Raw genomic sequence first — 25,828 nt, 5'->3', positions numbered from 1 at the left:
TTTTCTATATCCTTTTTCATTCCTAGGAAGCCAGGTCTACTTTGATTCAAATATTAAAAGCTCTAAAGCTTAGGATTTATGGCTGGTCAATATCTGAAAAGAATGCCTTATGAAATTAATATGCTGAACTGTTGGTTACAATGACAAGTTCAGGGCAAAGAGAATCCATTCTCCAGCCATGATATTGCTCAAATCCTTCAGAGGTCTTGAAATAAATGGTTACAGGAGGGTTCACGTCTGTCTGATTTTCTGATTAAGCCTCTCTCATATATGTCTTTGGAGATCAATCATTGTAATGCTGTGAAAAGTAAATCAGAACCAAGTGGAAAAGAACCGTGTAACTGAAAATGGAATTTCTGCAGAAGGCCATTCAGCATACATTTCCCTTATAATGTTTCTTCCTCCAAGGCTGTGCTGCTCTACACTCCAGTAATCTTGAAGGATAGGCAGCGACAGTGTTGGGGTAACTCCACCGTCATATTGGCTCTTCTCTGTGAATGCTAGCTTCTTTTAGCCTCTTGTTGTAAATGTTGCTTGTATATTATTGATACCAAACATTTTTAAGCAAAGAAGTCATTTAAGCAAGCAGTTATTCTTTCAGCAAAGAGTGAACTGCCAAATAATTCATATTGAAATTCTTTGGTCCTAAAAAACAAAAATCAAATATATTACTAAAACAATAGGTAGGAAATATTGAATGTTTACTTCATAAATATTTATGACATGCTTTTCTACAGAGGCAGTAAGTGTGGGGGATATAGTGAAAAAACTGTTTGCATACAAGCAAAATTACAGAAGCACTTATTGTGGTTTTAAGTGTATGTGCCTGTTTTGTCAGTGCCTGCAGAACTTTGAATGCATTACCGCTTGCAGTGTACAGCAACCAACTCTGCTAACAAACGCCCCCCTTTAATCTCTCAACAATGAGATAATTGTCATATTATACATTGCATGGGTTATACATTGGCCATGCTGCCAGATTGCCGTCTTGATAAAAAGTTTTTTTTTTTGTCCAAAAGACAATCCTGTTTTTTTTTCCTGAACACTGGAGTTCTCTCAACTCACCCATAAAACTTCCTCCCCACAATACACACCTAGTACTAATGATTTTAGTAACTCTATGCATTATAAAATATTAACAATGAAACATACACATATCCATTGACACTATGCCTGGACAGGCCTTTGTTATTGTCAGATTTCCAAGGCTGAAAGAGATTGATAGAATTTCTTTCTACATCAAACAGAATGAACTCACCAAATTAAGATACAAAAACATTGATGTGCTTATGGAATCAAACTTCAGCTAAGTTTGAAAATACCTTATTCCTCTGTGTCTGTCCATTGTGAATTTCAGAAACACACCTTTGCAAAAAAGGCAGATTTGTCTCAAATCGGCAGTGAGTAGACATGTGATCTAGGGAGGACTGGATTGGACTAGGACTAGAGTATGAATGTACATAATTAAAGCACTGGGCCTCTTTCAAGGAGCTATATATTGGATACAAGACAACCTCAGATTGACCTGAAAATCCTGTTGGTCTGGCTCAGAGGACTGTGCATAGTGTTACATCACATATTCAGAAAAATTTCAGCAAATAACTCACATTGCCTTATCAGAGTCTATTGCTGTTCCACAAAGCTCTGTACTTGATCCCTTTGTTTCATTACACAGGCTGTTGTCTGCCTGTTGTTATTATTTGTAGACGCTGAGTGAATACTCACCGATATTTGTCAGTGGAACCAGATGCTTTACCAACTGCCAGGGTTAAAATGCTTTAAAGACATATCGAGGTATGCACAGCATAAACCCTGCTTGTTATATGCAAAAGTTGATCAAATTTGTACATACTGCTTTACAATCACTTTTGTGTGTAGGTTTCTGCAAAAGCATTTGTGGAGAACCCAACAGAATTAAACATGGTTAACTGACAGGCTGAGTGACAGATCTGAGGCTGGAGGTGCAGTAAAATGGGAAATTACTGCTTTTAATCAGTTATCCTGATGTGAGATGAAAGTGAACATAAATATGCAGGCCACTATATGTTAACCAATGCTTTAGTAATGTCAATCTGGAAGATTGGATTACTTCCAAAACAGCAGATTCTCAATTCATTTTAGGAATACTCATACTTGAGCTTGCACATGCAGCAATCGGACTTAAAGATTCTCAGCAAAATAACAATGATATTTATTTTTGTCTCTTCCACAAATTAAGCCAGCTATGCCAAACGCAACCACGTCTGAGGCCAAACATAACTGCCATTTGCTGGAGTCATGCTGGATACACAAATGAGATGGGATATTTGTTTTCAGAGGCGATACAGTCAAAGAGTAAAGACTGTGCAACTGTCAGTATAAACAAACCTGAATGTCACCAGCATGCAGGGAGTCCCTTCAAGTTGCTGTTTGTGGAATTATCTATCACACCTCATGTTTTTCTTGACTGTAGTGCTGGCAGGTTCTTGTCTCACTGATACGTTGGAATGTTCATTCTAAGATCACTGGCTTTCCACTTCACTGAAAGTGACAACATAACATCTTTTTCATGTGAAAGCAACAATGACTTGTGTTCAAAAATTTAAAAAAAGAACATGTTTATTTGTTGTGTATCCACTGTTGTTGCTCTGATACTGGTTTTCTCCTTCCAGAAATGACAGAACAAGACCTTCTTTTAGATCCTTGAAAGAAACCTGCATTTCTCTTCACCAGTGTAGGCAACAGCCTCCGTTTACCCAATAGCTAAACATATACAGCACACCTGCAGAAGCAGCACGTTTCAATCCAACAGACTGTCAAACAGACCACAGAACAGAACTATTTCTTAGTTACACATAGTGATGATAACTTTAAGATTTATACATATATTTATAAAATTGTACAGTATCACATTTTGTGTTTCAGTGCAAAAGATATATTTAAAAAAGAAAAGCCGTGCCCTTGTTAAACTGTTTTTGTCCCACTCATATTTTTTTCCAAATCCAAATGATAATAAACATTTGGGGTTTTTTTTGAAAACATGAACAATAAATAAATTACATAACATTTTTACAGTCACCGTCAATTAGCAGCAGTGTTTAGCTTAGATTTTTAAAAAGTACAGTAGGTACAAACGATAGTGTCTTACTGTACACCCACAAGTCATGATAATAAAGATCATACTAACAATAAGAATAATAATAATAGAAGTAATAATGATAATTATAATAAAACTCAAGTGTTTTTTTGTTATTTACAATATGTTTCAAGTTCTCTGGCTTTTTTTCCATTTTATACCAATGTAAAAGAAGGCAAATAAAATGTCCGTTGAGCCAAGGCTATCAACTTGTACAGATGCTGTTGATGGAGATGATGGCTGGGTCCACCAGGCCCATCTCCTCGTGCTCGTTAACACACAGCTGGTAGCCACACCCCCTCCTCCGCTTCATGGGCGTGACCTTGTCGTCTGGCTTGGCGCGTGGCGGCAGCAGGAATCCCACGCTGCCGGCGATCAGCATGTGCCAGATGCTGTGGATGTAGAAGTAGTTCTCCTCCGTCTCCACGAAGGCGTAGAGGGCCACGGCCGAGGTGGCGATCATGGTCCCCGGGAAGAGGAAGAAGACCCAGCGCTTCCAGGTCGGGGGGTAGCAGCGACGCCTCCGGATAGTACGCACAGTCTGTGGGGCGGGGGGAGAGATGAACATCAGAACCAAGAGATGACGAGAATCAAGTGGATAGTTTGCTTTGGAGCTTAACTGTTGGAGGATACTACGCACTTTTGAAATTATGACTTAAAAGGTATAACTGGGTAAAAGGGTTATTCACATTCTTACTTGAAACAACAGTACGAGTTTAAAAGCATGTACTCAAGCTATTGGTATTGAATTTTTATGTAAAATGCTAATGGCATCTATATATGGGTGTTGTTGTATGTCACATATAAGTGGAGGATCTGTAGTTTTACGCACATCTTCCTCTTCAGCTACATCACAAGAAGCTATGCTGCATAGTATGTCATGGATTACAAGTTTTATGCACATTTCTTTACAAGCAGGAATAATGCAAGAGGCACTGGCCACTTGAACTGGCACTGGTACATATTACAAATACATCTCATTCTGGTAGAGCTATACATGTAACTGTTTAAAAACAGCCTTGGGAATGTTGGCTTTTCTACACGCCTATGCCTAAAAATGTATGTTACTGTCTAAAAGCTACTGTAAGCCTCTGTCAAGTCCTCTGACAATTTAACTGACTTCTTTCCAATGCACTTTCTCACCTTTTGATCATAAGTATAGCGTATGATAAGGATTCTGTGTAGTTTAGTGTTCCATATTTAATACTGTCATAACAATAGTTGCTGTGAGTTGCTGTGCTGCTACTAAGACTGCAGTGCATTTGGTGGTTTGCAATCTAAGATCTAATATGCAGATCCCTTTTCCAGATTGTCAAAGCCCAGCTGTTTTCAAAGGTTTACATTGTTGCCGAGCTGTTCATTGTTTGGGGGGGGGGGGGGGGGGGGTAGGAGATTTCCTATTCATTTCGAATACTGCAAGAAAATTCAATTAAGATGCTACACGCCCCATCAGTTGATGTATAATATGTGTGTACATGTACACCGTCATTTTGCCCTTGGCAGCAATCTCACAGCAGGCCATGTATGGATTCTGAAGTTCCAGTCAGACTTTTTCCCTCTCAGCGAGAGCTCGGCTTGGTGTTCACAAGGCTTGCTACAAGTCACCTGTCCAGAGTAATGATTCAGCTGTGTTAAAAACGGACTGACATGGGACAAATAGGTGTGAGCACTCCGAGAACACTTGACAGCAAGACCACTGAAGACCATGACAGCAACAGCACTGCAAAATTGCTGGAAATAGATCTGAACAATAGAATAACATTCACTGGGGAAGTGTCACTATCACAATAAGTCTGGGGCCCGATTTTGATAGCACAAAACTGTTGCACAGTTGGCACATGTTATTGGCAGACTTGTCTTTGGTGCAGCCCTCAAAAATTCCATCAGCACTGATGACTATTTCCATTCCGATAGCCATAGTGCTTTGCCCTGTGTATGGGGGGTGGGGTGGGGGTGGGGGTTGGGCAATGGGTGGTGGTTAAACTTAATTAAATTAGGGAGTGGCTGTGTATATTTTGGGTGCAGTTAATTTAAAGCAGCATTGGTTGTTAGAAACTAAACTCTTCAGTGGGGATCATAAAACTAAGTGTCGTCTGTTATTATTATTGTTATTATTATTGTTGTTGTTATTAATAATAATAGTAATAACAATAATAATAAACCATTTTACTGTCACTCCATTGAAACTACATAAATGTTGTGAGACCTTGTAATATTCTGAATTTCACAGTTGGAAAATTTTTCACAAGAACAGACACCTTCGCAATACTAAATGTCTCACTCCTTTCTTGCTGTTTTTTTCACATTTCACTACAGCATTCTCAAACAGTGGATTATTTGAGGCCCATTTCCAAGGTGTCTTGAGCTCCTTCCTGTAATTTCTGAGATGCAGCCAAAGTGCTGCCATTAGTGCCCTGCGTAATCCTCAGGCAGGATTGGCAGGCCAGCAGCGGGGCACAGCGCTAATGCTACAACTCTCAGGCATTACTTTGGCTTAGCATAATAATGAAAATAATAATCATAATAATGATCATAATAACAATAATTTTTCACTTTCCCTGACAGAAGTAAACTATTAAAAAGACCTTCTATTTAGGATCTATTTCTAATTCTTCTTTGCATCACAACTCATGTGTTATCACTTCATTTTTTGCTGTGGTTCTCTTTTAGTTCACACTGTACCGCCACAACATGGCACCAATGCTTTAGCTGAACAAAACACATTTCTCACACAGCACACACCAAAACATGCACATACACCAAAGCATACACACATGCAGGTTCTTTGTGTGTCTGTCCTTGGCGTAAGGAAGGTATTGACTTCTGTGTGAACTCTTTACCCTGGCCAACGGCATTGCAGGAATAATGAGCTTGCACTCTTAATTGGTTTAATTCTGTCTCTTGCTAATTAAGCACCACGGGAAACCAGAGAAGCACATTGCACTGTGTAGGGCGCGACACTGCTGAAAGAGCAAGATTGCTTGCTATCCCAGTCAACAGCACTGTAAATTATTTCCAAATGACTGCTTGCCAACATCAAGAAAGGCTCAAATGTCCTCACAGGAAAATGTCAGGGTCACATTTGTGCACTTTTATGTTTGGTTTCCGTTATGCTGATGAAGCCACGTATTTTTATAAGATAAGAGACAAGATCTACGCACTCCCAGACAGCAAGACAGGAACTCAAAACACAGGGCCAAAAAGCAGCACCCTGTTGCTGAAACCAGCTGTTGAAAGCACAAAACACATTCCAGGGTCAGCCTCACACCCTGTTCTGGAGAAGGTTTTGCCTGATATATAACAGAAGTATTAATCAGCGAAACTCCCCTACGTTTCATGCCGTCGGGGGAGAACTGAGCGGAGACAGCTATCGATTAGCTGATGTGTGAATCGATGCCTCTTCGTCACGTTCAATAATCTGCCTGATGCGTGACATTTTCAAGTCAAAATCTTGCAGCAAATTCTCCTGGAACTGAGTTCTGAGAACAATAAAAACTTATTATATAAAGTATGGGCAAAATAGTTTGGAGGCACCTCACAAAATCAAGTTTCAATGAAATCACTTGACAGTGATTCACTGTGTACCAGTATGTACCACTATATATTGGTGTACTCAATCTGCCACTGAAATGTATTTAACAAATTAATGCACTGTCCATAATAACACAATAACGGCCTGAGGAAACTTAACATTAGACGAGACCATGATTGTTCTTTGTATATTGTCTGCTATCTATTATTTTACATTGAAACTCTGTCACTGTATGAGCTTTGGAGTGTAATAAGCACAAAAAATATCACTATGTCTTTGCAAAATACCTTGATATCAACAAACTTGTAATATCTAATCTACAGTATTTTGATCATGCACATGTATCAACACTGAAAACTTACAGCAATCTTACAAGTTTCAGTTGAAGTAGTTCTGTTCCTGTACACGGTGCCAAACAGAGATATCTTTCTTTTTCAGAGAGTTAGGCTATGCCTCTTAGCCTGCCTCTTGCCATATCTCGATTATACTGCTGAATTGCAGCACTGCAAAAAAAGAGAGATTTCCACTTTCTGCTTGAGTGATCTAATTTGAGTACGTCTGAACAGTAAAGATGCAAGCCCTTGCAAAAAAAAACATGACAAGCCGATATGAAGGAATTTTAATATGAAATGCGTGGTGCTCACTGTACAGGTGTACGACACTAGAATTGATGATGAATTGCAATTTTCACCCTAACAGAAAATAGCATTTTAGCATTGCACTGAGGATGCCTGCAATATGTCATGCTTGTATTAAGAGCTGTTATAATAAAATCACAATTTGATCAAGTACACATGTTTTGCAACATAAGATGAATGATGATGCCATTGACCTTTATCCCCTCCTATGTGGAATCCTGCACTATGACACATGTATCTGCTTTTGTACTGGAAAAATAGACAGGTGCTGTGAAAATCTAATAAAAACATGGTACTTACATATAGTGCTCAGCACAACTAAAACCCTCTCAGAAAATGTTTGTTTGCTGACTAATTATTGGACAGATTGGTTGTGCAATCCCTGAAAATAAATGTGATATTGACCGGTTTCGCTGTGGCTGGTCAGTAGACCTAGCTCCCGCTGACATCACCAAATAAACAGACACAGAAGGACAAGAAAACAAATCAGCTGCACAAGCCCTAAAAATGGCTTGAAATTGAACTCTGCAAACACAAGTGAAACGTCTTCGGAGAAAAACAAAACAGAACAAAACAGAAAAACCATGACGGGTGAAATCCCAAAACCCGGAAATACGTTGTCATTTCAAAGGTGCTTGGATAATATCTTCAGAATAAATGTGTCCGTTTGAAGTTATCGGTCCCTTTCACTCGTGCGAGTGCAGAATAATAATGTAACAGTGCGCAGTAAATCGCCCTCTGCGTCACGCTTAACTCACCTCACAAAGACGTGATTTTGTGTGCTCCAGTTATCTCCTTTAAGTATATGTATGCTGAGTCCTGCACAAGGGAGGCCTATGTTTTCAACACAATGTTGGCGCTACAATCTTAAAGGCTATGGAAAGACCCTGCCTCAAAGACTATTATTTTTTTATCTTCTCAGTTCAGGGAGCACATTATGACAAAGAGGAGAGTTAGTGAAAGAACATGCTGACTGGTAATGAAACTATGGGGCATGACTAATGCTGACAGGAGAGAGGAACTTTTAATGCCCTGAGATGCACACTGCCAACACTTAAATGAAAGCGTTGTCTTGCACTCACCTAAATAAAGGAACACATGGGAAGGAGTAACCAACAAAAACAAATCAAGTCATTTCGTATGGCAGGGCCCCAGCAGGAAAAATGCCAGGACTGCATTTATTCAACTGGACGGGCTGTGAATTTTACAGCTAGAGTTTTTAAAAATAACTTCAGTTCCCCTAAAATATAACACTTATGCCTCCAGCCCTTTGGTATGAATTATTATCAGCTTTACAATTCTTAAAAACCAACAGAACCAGTGCTTCCTTCAGGGAGGTCTTCAGAAGAGACAGACAGATAAATAGGAAGACAGATATCGTATTAATGTATTATATATTTATAGTGTCCATTTTATATTTATTGCGTGTTTTACTTCAGGTATAGCCATAGGCTTGGCTGAAGCCTACTGAAATGTTACAAAAGCTAATCTTCTCCAGCCATTTTTCACTGTGAAGCAGATACTCGGACCACAATGAAAAAAAAATTTTTCTCGTGTTACCCCAGATTGTTTTAATGTATGCACATGTGTTTCACCCGAGCCGTCCTTACCCAAGCGATGGCCATGATGCCCAAGGCAAACAGGCTGGGCCCCAGCAGGTTCCACAGCCCGTGCCGGTCCAGCTGCAGAGCCATGGACAGCGACATCGCTCCCAGCAGGTACAGCACCTGGAGCAGGTGGAACAGAAACAGGAGACGGCTGACACACAGTCGACGAAAACCGCGGACACGGGGGGTGCTATGGGGTGGGGGGGTCATGGCCCAAGGCGCCTGAGGACAGGGGAAGCCCGGTCCAATTAGAGCCGGGCTCCTGGGCTTGAGGCAGTGTGACTGCAGCAGTGGGCGGCATGCCTCTGTGCCAGCAGGTGCCTGTTGGAAATGTCCTCTCTGCAGACTCAACATGTGCAGTTTGATTAGACGCTGCCTTCAGCACTGCATCCTTCAGTGCAATGCCACCCCTGGAGGGGACCAGATGCACAGGCTGACTGGGGCTGTTCCAGACTGCTGAGCAGTCAGCGTCTGACCCAGAGACAGAGTATACCAAAAATACAGATTTTGTGTTCATTGTCATTGACAGCAGGACAAAAAAAACAAGGAAATCTAACTCAGCAGCTCCAGCAGGGTAAAATCGTGGAACATAATGTGAAAGAACAATAACTTTAACTAAAAAGCACTTTTCTCAAAATTGATTCAACGGAACAGTGAGCAAGCTTTTCCATGGCGCTTAGTGTAAAATGGGAAGATGTTAAGCTGTTTTTGTATGTAAGTCAAATGCATAAACATTTACACCACTGGCATAAAGAGGAACAACATTTCATTCTATAAGCAAAGAGCATGGTACCATCCAGCACTACTCCATGAACATTTCAAGGCTGTGTACACATTTGCAAAATACTCTTATTAATCTCACTGTATTTTTTTAACAGTAGTGTGCTTTTAGACATGTAAACAGAAAGCTAAATATCACTTTCATTTGAATAGAATTTTAGGCACCCACTGGACATTTGTGCTGAGAAAAAGAGCAGAGAAAGTCAATGCTGAGGAGAAAGCGGTAGAGTATGACTGGTTTAACCTTTACAATTGGCAGGACACATTCCACAACGGTGCAATGCCAACCGTGCTGTGCTGTGATTGGAATCTTGTTGATATTTATTTTGAATTTTAATCAGTTGACTTAAGTTCTGCACGCAGTCCTCCAGATAATAAATCTCTATGAACTGCACTGAATTGTTTGGGTTTTGTGCAAACAGTTGTTCACCCCTCTAGAGTTGTGCTGTACTTACTGGTTGTGCAATAGTTGTTTTGGGAGCAGCCACGTTCCGGTATTCCTCTCTAGCTGTGGAACCTGAATTGCCTGTGTCACAACCACAGATGAGGAGGCATACCTGTTTAATGATGGACTTGAGCCTGGCCATGGCGATGACGGTGACCCACACTGACATGAGGGACCCCAGGAAGTCACAGAACTGCAGGACATCGTACTCCATGATGCAGAAGACCACAATCCCCGGCTGGTCACAGGCATGGTAGAACTGGATGGAGGAGGGGAACGGGGTCAAAATTAGGGGCATAACCATAGCACAGCACACAAAGCATGCTTAGGACCTGAAGTGAGAATCACTACTGTGTGATGACCGTATCAGGGTAGAAATAATTTGTTTAAACTTGGTGACATTAGGAAATGAAACAAAGTAAAACGTTCTGGACTTGATGGCACAGGATTCTACTGCAGGGGGCTTTCAGAATCAATATTTTAAAGCACGGCCAGGCCCATCTTCAGCCTTGCAGAGGGCTCAACACTGACTGCACCTGTATGGAGACGTACTGTAAAGGATTTACACACTGGTACATTTCCTTGAAAGCCACTATATTTCACACGCAGAAGAAAGTCTTTTCATCCCTATAACTCAATGACAATGCACTGACTGAGTCACACGGTGCCTGCGCGGAGCAGCACCAACAAAGGCCCTCATGAAGGCACTGTTTGAGACAGAGAAGGATAGTCAGGGCCACTCTGTGATGAATAGCCTGATTCTCCGGGCTTCTTTTCTTTGTCCCGGAACACAAAAGGGCTCATAGAGCTGCGAGAATTACTGACAGAAAGGCCGGGTTTTTACGCACGGAGAAACATGTTACAATTCGGCTCCCCTTTTATTTCTATGAGTTCCAAGAGGTAATCAGACACAAGGTGAGGACGTCTGAAAGTAAATGTGCCCCATCATTCAGGCTGGGACCAAGAGGCCAACAAGGGCATTCGCCGGCACAAAACACTTACAACGATCCCAAGTGAAATAAAACCATTATTTAAATTACTTTTTAAAAAATGATTAACGGTAATTATCTTTTTTTCATGTAATTCTGCTTTCAAAGGAAATACAGCCCTATCCACACAATTGTGATATGCTTTGCAATTATAACAGCAGTGGATGCCTCAGACCTGTGATTTACACAACCGCTCAACACACCTCAGCGATTCTCTCATTGCATGACGACCCAGGTGCCGTCCATCAGAGCATGAACAAACTGTAGTGTCACCTCCGTGGAAGGGGCGGGGCGTAAATATAGGCTGGGGGGTGTGGGAGGGGAGCAGACCCTAGCATGTAATGGACTCCCAACATCCCATAGTGAACAGCGAGCCCCCAGGGCCAGCCCCAATTTCAGTGAATCGTGCACTCACGGTGGAGAAGAACATGGTGAAGATGTAGACGGACGCCTCCAGGAGGTAGTGGCTGCGGACAGCGATGGCCACGGGGGGCACGAACATCAGGTTGCTGAGGCACAGCAGCAGGGTGGAGAGCAGCTGGAAGCCGTAGGAGTAGGCCTCCGAGTTATCAGTGCAGCCCCAGCCATCCCAGCCTAACAGAGGGCCAGAGAGAGAGAGAGAGAGGGGGGGAGGGGGGGGAGAGTGGGAGAGAGGGAGAGCGGTAGAGCGGGAGAGGGGGGGGGGTCAGGGTGCTGAAGAGACGTATGCACTCCTTTTTCTCTCCTCTGTTTGTGCAACGGCTTCATAAATATAGATTGGATCCTGTGAGCCCGCTGCGTTGTAAACAGCGTGGGAAATACGCTCATACCGCTAATATCCCGGCACTTTTCTTCTATTAAAAAACCTTTGATTAGAGTTGACTTAATGAGTATCTCCCCCCACCCACCCTTCCCCTCTGTCCCCTGCAAATAAATCACCGCTGATGATTAACTGAGTGTCAAAACAGATGATCAATTGTACTTTTCAGATCACCCTGAAGAGAGTGATTGCTCTTTGGAAAAAAAGAAATAAATACAAAGCTCTTAGAAAAAAACTATTGAGAACAGATGCTGCCAGAAAATAATCATTATGGGGCTACATTTGTACACGCTAATGACAATGCAATCTACAGTCTGTATCCAAAAGAGGGGAAAAAAAAATCAGACTTAAGCACTTTATAATTGAAGCGTAATTGAGAAATGGCAATTAGCATATTTGATGACATCACATCTCATCTAATTAAGCAATTGTATGATTGGCTATTTCTTTTTCACAAGAGATGGGGACACACATTTAATTGAATAATTTACCATCCCCTGCCAATTATCTGTGATTGGCATCCTATCTCCAGAACTGACAATTATGCAGAGATTGTGAAATATTGCAGTGATTAAAATCACATTACCACTAATGTGTAAAACATTCCAAAACTATAAGCTGTTGAGATAGCAAATATCACCGGTGAACACTTTCTTCATAAATCAAAGGCTTGGGATTTCTTCTCATTGCTGTAAGAGCATTATATTGTATTTTTTTTCTTCCAATATAAGATATCTGAATGCAACTGTGACCTGCTATGGAGCTGTGAGCTATGAGAGAGATTATTATGATAATGAACAATGACAGCCTTCGTGCCACTGACTGGCGTCGTCACCTCGAGAGGAATGAGTTTGGGACATTTCAATATTACGGCTGGGTAATGTGTTTCCGCCTTTGCGTTCTCTGCACGGATGCTGCACTCCCTCTTTACCTGCTTTGCACTCGCATGCCGCATACAGGTAGTTGTTGGTGCGGAGGAGTTTGCACTGGCCGTACGTCCCGCAGTCGTTGATGCAGGGCGTGAGGTAGGAGCGCAGGTACACCTCCGCTGTGACGTTGCTGCACACCTCAAACCTGAAGGCGAACAGTCAGGTGTGATCAGTGATATCAGGCTACATAGTGCAAATCCAATACGGCCGCCTAGATGAGGCTTTATTCCGCTTGTTAATTGAGTCCCCGGAGGAAATGACCTCCACGCTTCTGTAAATAACACACCCAGACTTGATTAAGCAGATTAATTTTCCAAACCAACAAAACATTTAAAAGCAGGACTTTAAAATTCTGAGGACGGAATTAAACCCATAAACCGAAGGTAAAATCTATAGTCAAGTCACAGGTGTTTACAGTCCTGGATTAGAATTTGGAGTGAAACGAGATCTTAAGGTTAGTCTATAAGAGTGTTGTCCTTATTATCAGTCTCCAGCGGTTTACGACATGAAAGCCATTGGTTATTCCGTGCTCCTGTGTGCGATGTTTATTTATCTTAAACTGTTTCCTTATTTTTCAACGGTAGAATTCTTTCAATGCAAATGTAATGCAGACTGCCACGCTTCCAAATGCATTAGCATGGGAAAACAAGGACGTTTCAGGGGCTGGGAAGCTATAATATTTATTTATTCATTGCTCTGCAGCTGCTTTTGAAGGGAGCATAATGTGTGTAAAAATCAGATGCTTTTTTTCAAGTGCTGTGAGAATACTGCCTCCACAGCTGTTGGATTTGAACGATAATTACAAATCAAAAGCCTGTTTGTTTGGATCTTGCCATCAATCCAACAAAATCCCAACAAAGACTGATTCTATTTCAGCTGGATTGCGGAAGAGAGGAAGTAGAGGAGGGCAATGTATTTAAAGTGCTAAATTGTGTTCCTGCAAAATTTAGCGTAATTGTATGGCGCATTAGCTGCCTGCTTCGCAGATGCCCTAATCCTTGGCAACTTACATGGCATGCATTTTTGCATATTATCTTTTTCTACAGCTGGGCAATTACTACAACAACTCAGGTTAAGGACCTTGCCCACAGGTATAAAAGCTGCGACCCTTTCACGGTTTGAAGGCTCATATTTCTAGTTCAGAACTGCACTGCCACTTGTCATGACCCGGTCGAGTGCCTCTGTGTCGTCTTACCCATGCTCAGTGGCACAGAGGGACCGCAGGCTCAGGTACCAAGTGCCGGTCTGCGGGTATGGGATCCTCAGCTTTGTAACATTGGAGGTGGCATTGACAGACAGCAGAAACCCTGCAATGGACTCTGAAATCACGGTGAGCGGAGCGGGGTGGAGGGAGCGAAATAAAGATGGGGAAAGGTAGAGGGAGGAAAAGAGAGACAGTCAGATTTCTTGGTCATCATTGTCCTCATTCTTCAGTTTTCCATTACTGCAACTGTGGAGTAGTATGTTGCGGTGGCATTGTGCAGCGTAGTGAACTATTGTGCTTATCTGTGTGATCTGTACAAACGACCCACATTTTCCAATTATTTCCATTTTCATGGATAACAATAAAATCAACTGATAACTAAATCTCAGAGGAGAAGCAAACTAAATAACTGTAATTATGGTCCATGAGTACAGCTTTGGTGCTAATAGCGCTGCTGGTGATATAATGCTGGATGTCACAGTTTCATAACGGACAACTGCTATTTTCAGCACCTGAAGCACATGGGAAATTATGTGTTTTATAATGCCTCAAGCTCTGTGGGACTGCATTCTCCTTTTAGCTTTGACATTTTTCTCCACACTCCCACTCTCTGCTCTGCAACTTTGTGAATTATCCTGCTCCGAATTCCACACTAGGTCTAGTAATGGTTTTGATCTCTTAAAGCAATCCTACATATTCATGCATATTTGTCTTTTTCACAGTTTTGGCAGGGTGGAAACGGAAAAAAAAACAGAATTATAATCGCTGTCATTACAAGCATCTATGATCTCGCGCATCGCCTCCTGGAGGCGGCTGCGGATTTTCAAAAGTGTGAGTTTGAATTCAGTCCTACCGGATTCACATTTGACTGTGGAGTTGTCAGACAAGGACAGTGGCATTCCGTGGTTCAAACAGCCAAACACAGTGATATTCTCTCCTTTCACAGAAGTCTGTAGAAAAGACAGAAATGCAATATCTCAAACAAGGCATTTCAGCAAGGGTGAAAGGATGGTATCAGAATCTGACCTCTGAACGGGCAATGATAAAAAGGCTGAGCTGGCATGAGACATAACACAAAGGCTTATTATTTGATCAAGTCCCTCTGATATCAATAGAAAATCAGCCCTTTGTAGCATAAAAGGGCTTTGCAGAATAGCAGATCTCGCTCTCTCTCCCCCGGCTTGTCCCGAGACATGAGAAAATAAAGATGTTCATCCTGTAATTCCCTCATCACATGAATTATTGAGGCCTTGGTGCAGAGCTGAAATCCGGACATATGGCAAATTAGAGGTATTAAGACAGAGAGAACAGAGAAGTTGCCTGTCAGAAAGTGCCGCGTCCTCTAAGCCAATCATAGCCGCGATCCAAACAGGCCAGGGCAGTTTGCAGCGGCGATGAAAGGTAAAGGTGATTAATAATTTACAACTTTGCTTGGTTGCAGCCTCATTACTTGTCTTCTGTCTCCCAACTACTGGTGGAGAATGACGCAGAGAACGCCTATTGACCCAAGAGTGGCATTCTCCTTTTAGCAAGGGCCAGATGACGTCCAAAGCATTCAGCTCTTTTTAGCTTGCATCTCTGCTCCTTTGTAAAGCTTTTACTATGGTTTAAAAGTGCAGCCATAAAGCGTAAATTATTTGCCTGGCACAGCAGACATTTAGTAACAAATGCAAAAAATAACTCCACTGACAAGACTGGCCTGTTCCTGAATTCTTCCTCAATGTGAACCCCTTTTTGTTTACATGGGTTCACTTTCCTATATTCAGTTTAAAGCTGGGATTCAGTGTACATCCATTATAAATTTCAGATTGCAGCATTTTTTTTTCATTAACCACACTGCAGCTTTTCATCAATTTCATAAATCTTAATAATGCTGAATAGGTAAAAATAAAAACATCCTTTGCTCATATTTGATATTCAGACCTTGTGTGCTTGATTGCTTTCTATCTCCTGAGGACCAGTTTATGGGCAATGATACAATACAATTTGGACTCCATTCAATCTAACCACAGTGCACTGTGCTGTTAACTTTGGATACCAAATTTAATCAAAAGTTAGTTTTTATCATGATTTGGAACTGCCTAATCATGATGCTGTGATGAAAGTGGTAAAAGTAACACCTTTTAAGGGGTAAGGGCAAAGGGCATTGCAGAAGGATTAAATGCTGTATAGTGCTTTGAGCAGAAGCAGTAGAGTGTCAGGATGAGCATCATTGTGGAAGACTACAGCGTATTCAGACTGAGCCATATCATTATATCCCACTTGTGTGGCACCTGCCTTTCAAATGGAAGTGCTCATGCTATTAAGCACATTCATTATTGTAATATAACCCACTTTTGCTATGCTGGTCACACACACACACACACATACACACACACACACACACACACACACACACACACATATGAATATATATATATATATATATATATATATGTATGTATATACTACATACATTACATTATTGCCACTTAGCAGATGCTCTTATCCAGAGTGGCGTACATAGGTTAAAATTTTTATATGCTGTCCATTTATACAGCTGGATATTTACTGAGCCAAATCTGGGTTAGGTACCTTGGCCAGGGGTCCAGCGGCAGCGCCCAGCAGGTAATTCAACCAGAAACCTTTCGGTCACAAGCCCTGCCCCTCACCGCTATGCTACGCTGCTGCTGTTGCCACACATACAGACAGCGTTCAAGTGGTCGATATGCGTGAAGTCGCCAAGCACCTGTGCTCGGCTGGCCTCAGCACAGAGCTCATTCTGAGAGCATGCTTTCTATGAGTGACGACCAATGCACTTCAGCTGTCTGCATTTGGCTCCAGTGCAAATCAGATTCCAAAGCAGAGGCTGACGGTCTTGACTTGTTTCAGCAGTAAATTGACCAAGAGGTGAAGACAGAGTTTGGCAGATGAGCAAATCAGTGACAGCGCGAACATCAAGCATTTAAGACGATTACAACTCATATTTGACAGCAAGCCAGTGTAATGTGGTAAACAAGAGGGATGGATGCGAGATGGAAATATCACTCTGAATTTCAATGGTAATTTACACACTATCAAGCACTGACATGTGCTTGGCTTCATTTGTCTCAATACAGCTGTAGATCACACTGTTCTATACCCCATAAAATCTACAACCCCCAGTCTGGGCACCAGTATATCTCATCATGGTTTGTTTGCATGTAATTACAGATCTGCTGGTGATGAAATTGCAGGCTACTTTTTAATAATGTGGGCATCTTTCTAGATCAATTTAGGTTAAAAAAAAAACAATACAAGACAACACCTAGGGTGCCAGGGAAACTGATTTGCAAAATGAACCAGGCATTTAGAATCAGATTCAAGGTTCTTTTATTTGGTTGGTGCTTGGTGCCATATGCCAAACAAAAAACTTTCCCTGTAGTTCATTTTAAAATTGTTTTGAGTTTGTTTTGAATTAGATCAACAACTTAAATGGAGGTTTGGTAGACCTTTACCTCACTACAAACCAAAATCAATCAAATATTTACCTTTACCTTTGACAAATAAATGCAATTGTGTCTGTTTTCAATAAAAACACAATTTACTTAATTTTGCTGAAAGCTGAACTTTACAAACTGTGTTTGTAAAGAATAAAAGTAACTCGTTGTGAGCCAAAGTCAAACATAAAACCAAATGTAAATTGAGTCCAGCCCTAAATATTTATTCTTCCAGTCTCTCTGTTTGGTTGTACCTGGATTATGTAATAGTTTTGTAAATCATTTTTTAAACATCGATTAACCTTATTCATCATAGGTAACACCTCCTTTGGCATGTAAGAAGAATATATTTACTTATATTTAGCTCCATCTTGCACCAGATAATGGGATGTGAACAGCATAAAGCTGTTACATTGCTGTTAGAGAGAAAAAAATATATTGTATCACCTGTACGTAATTTAAAAGAACCTTTCTTTCTGACAATTTTCTGTGAGTGAACCAAATCATAGTTCATGCTTATGAACAGGAAAATAGTAAATAAAGCAAAACAATTTCATCTAATGTGATTTGCTGAAAGTGTTTTCAGTGAAAGATACCAAAGAGGGCCCAGTAAATAACAACCAGACAGTACCCAATGAGAGTCCCAGTGTCCGCTGACCTGATATATTGAAATCCACTCCAAATTCAATTCCCCTTGACAGATTTTCAGAGTTGAGCCTTCTTCGCATTTCCCCTGTGTTCAGTGCCAGGGCAAATAATGGTTCCGGGTTTGTTTTTATCAGTGTTACCCCTCTGCTGTCTCATTCGTTCTCTATACAATAACTGCTAGTGCTATGACAGTATAAGCAATGTGTAGTTTTAACTAGGTGGAAACTTGTACAGTACGGTTTAAATGATCACATGGATTTGTTCAAACAGGATGCCTCCAATTATGATGTCTCTTTTAAAGTGACTAAAGAGGTCCTCTATTTATCTGATTCAGAAACGTCCTTGATTTTTACACATCTGTGGAAAAGAAAGTTGCATTTTTTTCACCTCTGGTCTGTAGATTGAAATGTTGTCTGCAAAAGCTAGTGGTTTAAGTGCTCTCTCTCATTTCTTGTCTTGAAGGACATAATTATCTTGGGAATAAGAGGCCTTCAGGCACCACAGCAATCATTTAAGTACTCATGACATAGCTGAGTCAAACTTGACCTCAAAGTGTCCTCTGGGGGTAGAGCTGTGCACTCACACTGACCCAGCACCAGGGGCGGGCTTCACGTACATAGCACACAGCACCTGCATCCCCAAGCCACTGCCACATTTACTATGCTGGCAACCGAGTTCATCTTCTCATGACACACCCACAGAGGAGCTGGGGTTTGGGACTGGTCTTGTTTGAGGGCACACCTACACAGAGGTTGGGATTTGGGACTGGTCTTGTTTGAGGGCACACCCACAAAGGAGCTGGGATTTGGGGCTGGTCTTGTTTGAAGGCTCACCCACAGAAGGGGCAGGATCCACAGTGGTGACTCAGTGCTTTGGCTTCAGGCCTGAACTCTTCACATAAGGGGACACTGCGAACACTGAAAGAACCAGTCAACTGTTCGCCTATTACAAAAAACTACAAGGGATCCCATAAGTCCTTTAGAGCGCTTATTTGGCAATAAGTCAATGCCATCTTTCTGTGTATTTAAAAAGATAATATCAGTAAATTTAGTTTGGAGTCTATTTTACCATTTTAGTGTACCTTAGTGTACTCCTACTTTGGATTCATATTTTAATTTAAATCCTAGGGTAGTAGGTAATGTGATTGCTGTCTGTTATTTGAGAATATTTCTGTATAAAGCTGAGAGGAAAAAAATTGATTGTCAGTGACAGGATGGGTGGTATTTTAATAGCTTCTAACCGTAATATTTCACCTCCTTACACTATACACTGTGTTTATTTCTTAAAAAGTTTTCATGATCTCTTCAGTTGTGGGATACCCAATTCTGATTGTATTTGCCAGTGTCCTATACGATATTTTTGAGAAGTTAATTTATACTTCTGTCCTTTGTAAATGTGATTATATATTGAGTGTATTTACTTATTATGGACAGCGTGTACAAAACATCATCACCCCCTTAAAACACTTCGAAAGCAGCCCCAGTTATCCACTTATTGAGAAAATCTCACTTGATCTCAACCGGGTTTGAAATTCTCAAGCTGAGCTGTGTTCACTACATCTTATCAGGCGATTATCATCATTGGCGTATTGGCCCATAAGCATTAGTGTATAATCACAGATTTGATTGAGATGATTTTTTTTTTTTAAATAAAAAGATGTTTACTTAACCTGTTTGAAGCTGCCCAATTCATCAGACTTTGTTGCTGAGCATTGGCCTTTCTCCTGCCCCTCCTCTTTCCCTTCTCTGCTCTTTCATACCGGCTCATTAGTGTCAGGTAATTGCCTTTTTCAGGATGAAGCAGGTTGACTTCTTATGGCTGTCGCTTTCCATTAATTAATGTCTGGTGGTACCTATTCAGGGAGGGAGGTAGGGGAAATGAGCGACTGGCGAACATTCAGCCCAGATGGTTAGGTCCTTCCTCACATAACCCTGTGCTCCCCCCAGCGCACACACACACACACACACACACACACACACACACACACACACACACAGGGCCCTCCTGACACTCCCCCTTCTTTTCCTCCTCTCACCCAGGTCCTGCACAATCACCCCGTTGTGCCATATGTGGTCCAAGGAAAATGGCTCCTGACAGAGTAAAGCCGGTGTGGCCGTGCATTAATGATACACCGCTGATGGGATGTATTTCAACCAAATGTCAGCGAGCAGCGGCAAATGAAGGGGAATAAAGACCGGCCGGCAAATCCAATCAATCAAGCGAACGCGAAAACAAAAGGCCCGCCGCGCAAACACCAGCTCCTCGTGAAAACGCATGTGTGGACCTGAACGCAACCTGCACAACTGAAAAAAGAAAACACTGACACTTTTTCTTTCAGTACTGAAATGCAAACCTCTCTAAATCATCACCAGGAAAATAGGCTTCCTCCACGTGTTATTCTCCTAGGTAAGGATTAAACCGCTCAAGTTTAATTCAGTTTGATTATTTATAAAAACACGGTAAGCTGAAAACTCCGTTTGCTCTAGGCTGAAACAGAACAACTCAGGGACAGACTTCACGACTAGAAACGCAATCTGAAAACCATGCTGGCAATCCATTTTCCTGAGATCTTCTTGGGAGCCAAAAAAGCCTGGGGTCTCCAGGAAGCAGTGAAAATGACACATCTTGCACACCTTGCCCATAAACCTCTGGTACATGGAGGAAGCGAGCATCAATCATGGCACTGTCCTTACTAGATAATGCCCAGATGGCAGCATATGGCAGTGGATGGAAATCATTAGCTTTACAGTGGTGGCACACTCCCAGAGGTTATACTTTGCTCCAACTTAAGCACGGAGCGTCTTTTACAGCCCCCTGTGCTACCGTTAAAGGAGGAAAAAGGCCTTTAGCTACTGATTGGAGTGAAATGATTCACTGGCCCATTCTGCCATGTGCACAGAAAGACCAGGAGAAATTACGGTCTGACTTTGTACATAGCATCTAAAACAGAACAGGAGTAGAGCCTCCTGAAGAAAGCCAATACTGCTGGAGACACCGCAACTCCAAAAAAAAAACCCAGAAATTTTACCAGATCATTCATTTTTCAAACTGTGTGAGTTAAAAAAAATTAAGTGTGTGACACCTGATGTGAATTAAAGTTCATTCTCCCAAAAGAAAATTTAGAAATGAAAAATGGCTTCATATGGAAATCTCAGTAAATGTTTTTTTTTCTTCTTCTCACTCTAACTTTGGTTTTCTGAAGACACTTAAGACACTTAAGACTTAAGACACTTGCTGTGCACAGGCATCAGTTATAAAGTGGAAGATAAAATGAGTGAGAGTCTTTTTGAAGTTTAAGAGGCCCTGGCTTTCAAAGGTCTGTGAATTAAAGTAGTGCCGTGCTATTAGGACTCCAGCTCCTGATTTTCAATTTCTGCAGTGCAGGGGCCGTGTGGGGAAAGCTTTTGTGAGGGAGACGGGTATGAACACACCACACACACCGTAAAAGCTGCTCTCACGTGTGCAACCCAGGAAGTTTCATGCAGCAAGAAAAGCCCTGTCGCCCTGTCCTCTGTCATCTGCAGAGATAACCACCCCTCTTCAGAAAATGCCAGATGCATCTTCCACTGGCCCGTGCCTGCAAAACCACTGACGCACCCATATTTTTCACCTCTTAACCATGAAAAGCCTGGGTCTCCGACACGTCAAAATGAATGTTTACCCGCGAGAGCTCTTCTCTGTATTCATGTCTGCTTCTATTCCTTTTCGGCCCGGCGATGGAAATCTCCAAGGGTCTAGTGGGCATTGAACACATCACCTTTGATTTCATGAGTGCAGGACGCAATCAGTGGATTTTCTCTCCATTTGGCTAATGTAATGCCCCGATGCTGGAGAATGCTCTCACATTCCTCAAGCATTGGTGCAGAAATATCTAGCCCATCAAATTTCCCCCAACTGTCTGTGCTCCCCTTTTCTGCTTTTGATAACAGGCATTTAATAAGTCCCTGTTTTGTTCTCTGAGTAATCACATGACACGTGAGACAATGGCATAAAATACACAGCAGCTAATGATATTCACAAGAAAAGATAAAGTTCATTATCATGTTAATTATAATCCCCTGCGTATATAACATTATCAATGGATACAGTCGGCCTACTACAGCTGTTAATCTTTATCAGAAAGCCCAGATCCTACCCATAACAAAGAACCCAGGCATTTGATCAGCCTAGCATAACACGCAAAGCCTAGCTCCTTACCTAAACAGATAAAAGTATTTAAATTCAGAAAAATCACAGGTTATGATTTTGAAATTCCACCAAAAGTCAGACAGATGATTAAGGATAATGAGACAGGACAGGGTATCGAGTTCGTCTAGAGAGCTTTGCCGTGACAGGCACCAGTGGTGCAAAATGCAGTGACATTTACCATCATACACATAGCAAGCGACACCTCCCGGGCTGTGAGAATTAGTCCACGGGTGATTGGCTACGGCCGTTTTTAAACTAACCATGGAATTGCGTCGTGAAATGCAGACCTATTCATCCCGCCAAACTGGTTCACTGGGTAGTGGGGTATGTGTGTGTGTGTGTGTGTGTGGGGGGGGGGGGGGGGGGGGGGGGGTGGCTCTGAAGACATAACCTAAAGTGTTTTACATGCATCATGGACACATCCAGCACACTTGACTCAGTTTCAAAGAAAATGGAGTATGAATTATTTAGAGTTTGATTTTTTTCGAAGTCTGCCATGTAGCACAGAATGAGGGAATAGCCCATTCAGAAAGCTTTCAGGAGCATAATCCCAAAAGACACACATATGACAGACTCTGATCTTTTCAGGAGATAAGATGGACCAAGCCTTACATTAAACACAAATAAAATTGTTCCGGGTATTTTCAAGCATTATCCTTTTTTGAAATAAGGTATTATGGTCTGTGATAGGCAGCCAAGACAGATTAATCAGATTTTATAATGGGATCTACTGGAAATGATGTTATGCAGTACACACAAGTCACAGTCAGAAGTGCATTTTTTCCATCAGTGGTCTATTTGTTCTGAAGCAACATAACTATAAATATTTTTTCTGTTGGTTTGGGTTTTTTTCATCTTGGAAACAAGGGTGTCAGTTTAAAAGCCATTTACTGCAATTCACTGAAAAATTGTCAGCAGTTTGCCTGACAATTATCATTTAGCATGCATGTCTAATTGAGCTTGAAATGAAGTTTAAGCTGTAAAAAAAAAACAAATAAGAGATTGGAAATGAAGCCCAGAGCTGATGCTGGACTGATTGATAATTGGCTGATAATGTACTTCCAACCAGAGACCCTCTTTGGGTTTTTATTTTCTCATATTACCACCCTCAGTGCATTTTGACACTACAGATAGATAAATTATGCTAGTTACATTAGCGTACTCTCGATTCTTGTTCAGGATAAGTACATAGAAACAAGAAGATGAGTGATAATTCAAAAAAGACCAGGCATGCAAAAATGGGGAGTTTAAGCCACGCTGGACTCACTGTGTTGAGCTTGAGCTCCATGTTGAGCACGCCCCCGCTGTCGAGCACGGGCATCAGGTTGATGGCGAACACGGCGGCCCTATCAGGGGGGATGGAAATGTTGGGGCCAAAGAAGATGTAGAAGTGGACAGAGAAGGTGTCCAACTCGTTCCGCAGGGTGGGGCGGATGGGCCAGCACTTGTTGGTGTCGGAGGTGGGTGCCAGGTAAGTGACGGTGTCCTCGGACGCAAGGGCAGGGCCCCGCTCCGAGCTGTTCTGGGACAGGCTGGGAAGGCCCGCCGCCGGCAGAGTGTCCATCAGAGAGAAGCCCATGGCGGAGCCAAACGACTGCGGCATGTTCAGGGCTGATCCGGCCGAGGATCCCTTCGCAACGCTGGGCTTGGAGCAATCTGTAAGGCAAAATCAGAACAGCCATGTACGTCATGTCGATATGGTAACAGCGAATGATGGCCTCCACCCAACAGCGGTGGGGAGGGTATGGGGGGGATGTGGGGATAGGGAAAAGCGCCCTGCCGTTGGGTTGGCTCCACCGCGCAGGTTTCGACGGAACGAAGATGACAGATTAATACGAATGAACGGGTCATTCCAGGGGTAATGGGACTCCCTGTCAACACGCCAAACCCATGAGCTTCCTTCTCTTTGGACACATCTGAGGAGATCACAGCATCACCGTTTCACATTCCGCGTGGTTTGCGTATGTGACTGTCAAGATGTCTGGCCAAATCAGTGCCGCAGGCGTCTGAGCTGCTCTGAAGCTCGCTCTTGGATGTGGCGGTCGACTCCAGCGAGCAGAGCTGCGCTGAACGCAACCACCCTGCACGTCACATCCCAGCCCCCCCGTCACTGCAAACTTGTCTTGCTAATACTCCAGCTTCTGAGTGACAGCAGGGAACAAAACAATAGCGTCCCGCCTGTAATTATGTAGATTTATGGCCCCTATTGAAATGATGTGAAAACAGATTCATTTAATTATAATCAGCTCCTTGAAAGCACTGTTTAATGGACTCCGCGCTATCTGAGAATCTATCGGTTTATGTAAATATGTCAGCAATTTTCCTTAACATTCATTGTGAATTCTCAATAAATTTAAAGTGGGGGCTTAAGAGGACATGCAATTAACTGTGATGCTTAACACACAACAACTGTTGCGAAGTTCAATGGCTGATTTGCACTGATGGAAGAAAGACAGTTCAGTTCAGTCTCAGCTTTCTCTAATTATGAACAGTGACCTAAGGGTCCTAGCTTGGATAAGAGCACTACAGTTGTCGTCATCTTCTTAAAGGGCATCTTGAACTGTTCCCTGGAAATGTTCTGTGAATTACTTTAGAGTTTACATTCAGAATGGATACAAGATTGAATCTTGAAGTAAATATTAAGTCTTCAAAAAAAGTTTTAAAAAAAATTGAAAATGAACCCTAGGGTAAGTGTTGTAGTTTAGTATCCACAGACCTCAGACTACTCTCTTTTTGAAGGAACAGTATCCATTATTCAGACGTTTTCCTACCATTGAGGCTATTTTTGTGGTCCTAGAGCACAACATGGCTAGGCTAATGACACCTGTCAGGAAATTTCACATTTGCAGGTGCATTCAGGCCAGCCATTACCGATAAGTGAGGCAGGGTGGGGGGGATGTGAAAAGTTAATTAAAACCAACATAGTCTACCACAGTGTGTGGCAGCACAATGTGTTGGTGACTTTATGCAAGAAGAAAATCTAATGAAAGATCGCTGCTTTCAGCAGTGGTACGAATGCCACCCTAGAGGAGAAGATAACCAGACAGTTAATATTAACATCTAAAACACAAGGACTGAATCACAACTGAAAAAAATCACTCAAAGCACTCCTTAAACAGATGTGTTCCATCCCAACCCCCTTGTGTTTACTTATCTGAAAACAACCATGCTTTTTCCAGGCTTAAGTAATCGAATCCTTCAAGCATGTAGAATCATACATGCTTGTTGACAGCAGAAAGTCATGACCTTTGCCTTGAATTTTCTTGTTATTAAACTGTATCATTTCATGTCTCATGATTTAAATGGCCATAATGAAGACCAGGCAGGAAGGATTGCCATTAAAACTTTTACAACAGAGCAGTAACCCTGAGAGCGAAAGGGCTGGTTGTAAAAGTGTCAGTGTATTACAGGTACACTGCAGAAATCAAGCACAATGTGAAACTGAGCTTGGCTCTGAAGAATCAATAAGCCAGTGCCTTAATTAGTGTCCTAATCA

General features: G+C 41.9%; 1 protein-coding gene across 1 annotated transcript in view; it reads right to left on the bottom strand.

The window, feature by feature from the left end:
• Positions 1–3,320: 3,320 nt before the first annotated feature.
• Positions 3,321–25,828, bottom strand: part of tmem8b (transmembrane protein 8B) — a 100,182-nt gene continuing 77,674 nt past the window's right edge. The window contains exons 6-13 of the mRNA XM_036527607.1: positions 23,600–23,988; positions 14,892–14,988; positions 14,030–14,153; positions 12,837–12,979; positions 11,522–11,700; positions 10,230–10,376; positions 8,896–9,012; positions 3,321–3,656 (exon numbers count right to left, since the gene is read on the bottom strand). Of these exons, the coding sequence (XP_036383500.1) occupies positions 3,321–3,656; positions 8,896–9,012; positions 10,230–10,376; positions 11,522–11,700; positions 12,837–12,979; positions 14,030–14,153; positions 14,892–14,988; positions 23,600–23,988 (1,532 nt within the window). The remainder of the gene's footprint in view (positions 3,657–8,895; positions 9,013–10,229; positions 10,377–11,521; positions 11,701–12,836; positions 12,980–14,029; positions 14,154–14,891; positions 14,989–23,599; positions 23,989–25,828) is intronic.

Source organism: Megalops cyprinoides, chromosome 4, assembly GCF_013368585.1.
Source record: "Megalops cyprinoides isolate fMegCyp1 chromosome 4, fMegCyp1.pri, whole genome shotgun sequence".
Lineage (NCBI taxonomy): Eukaryota > Metazoa > Chordata > Actinopteri > Elopiformes > Megalopidae > Megalops > Megalops cyprinoides.
Note: the sequence above shows the minus strand (reverse complement) of the source record. Positions and strands in the feature narration are given on the sequence as shown.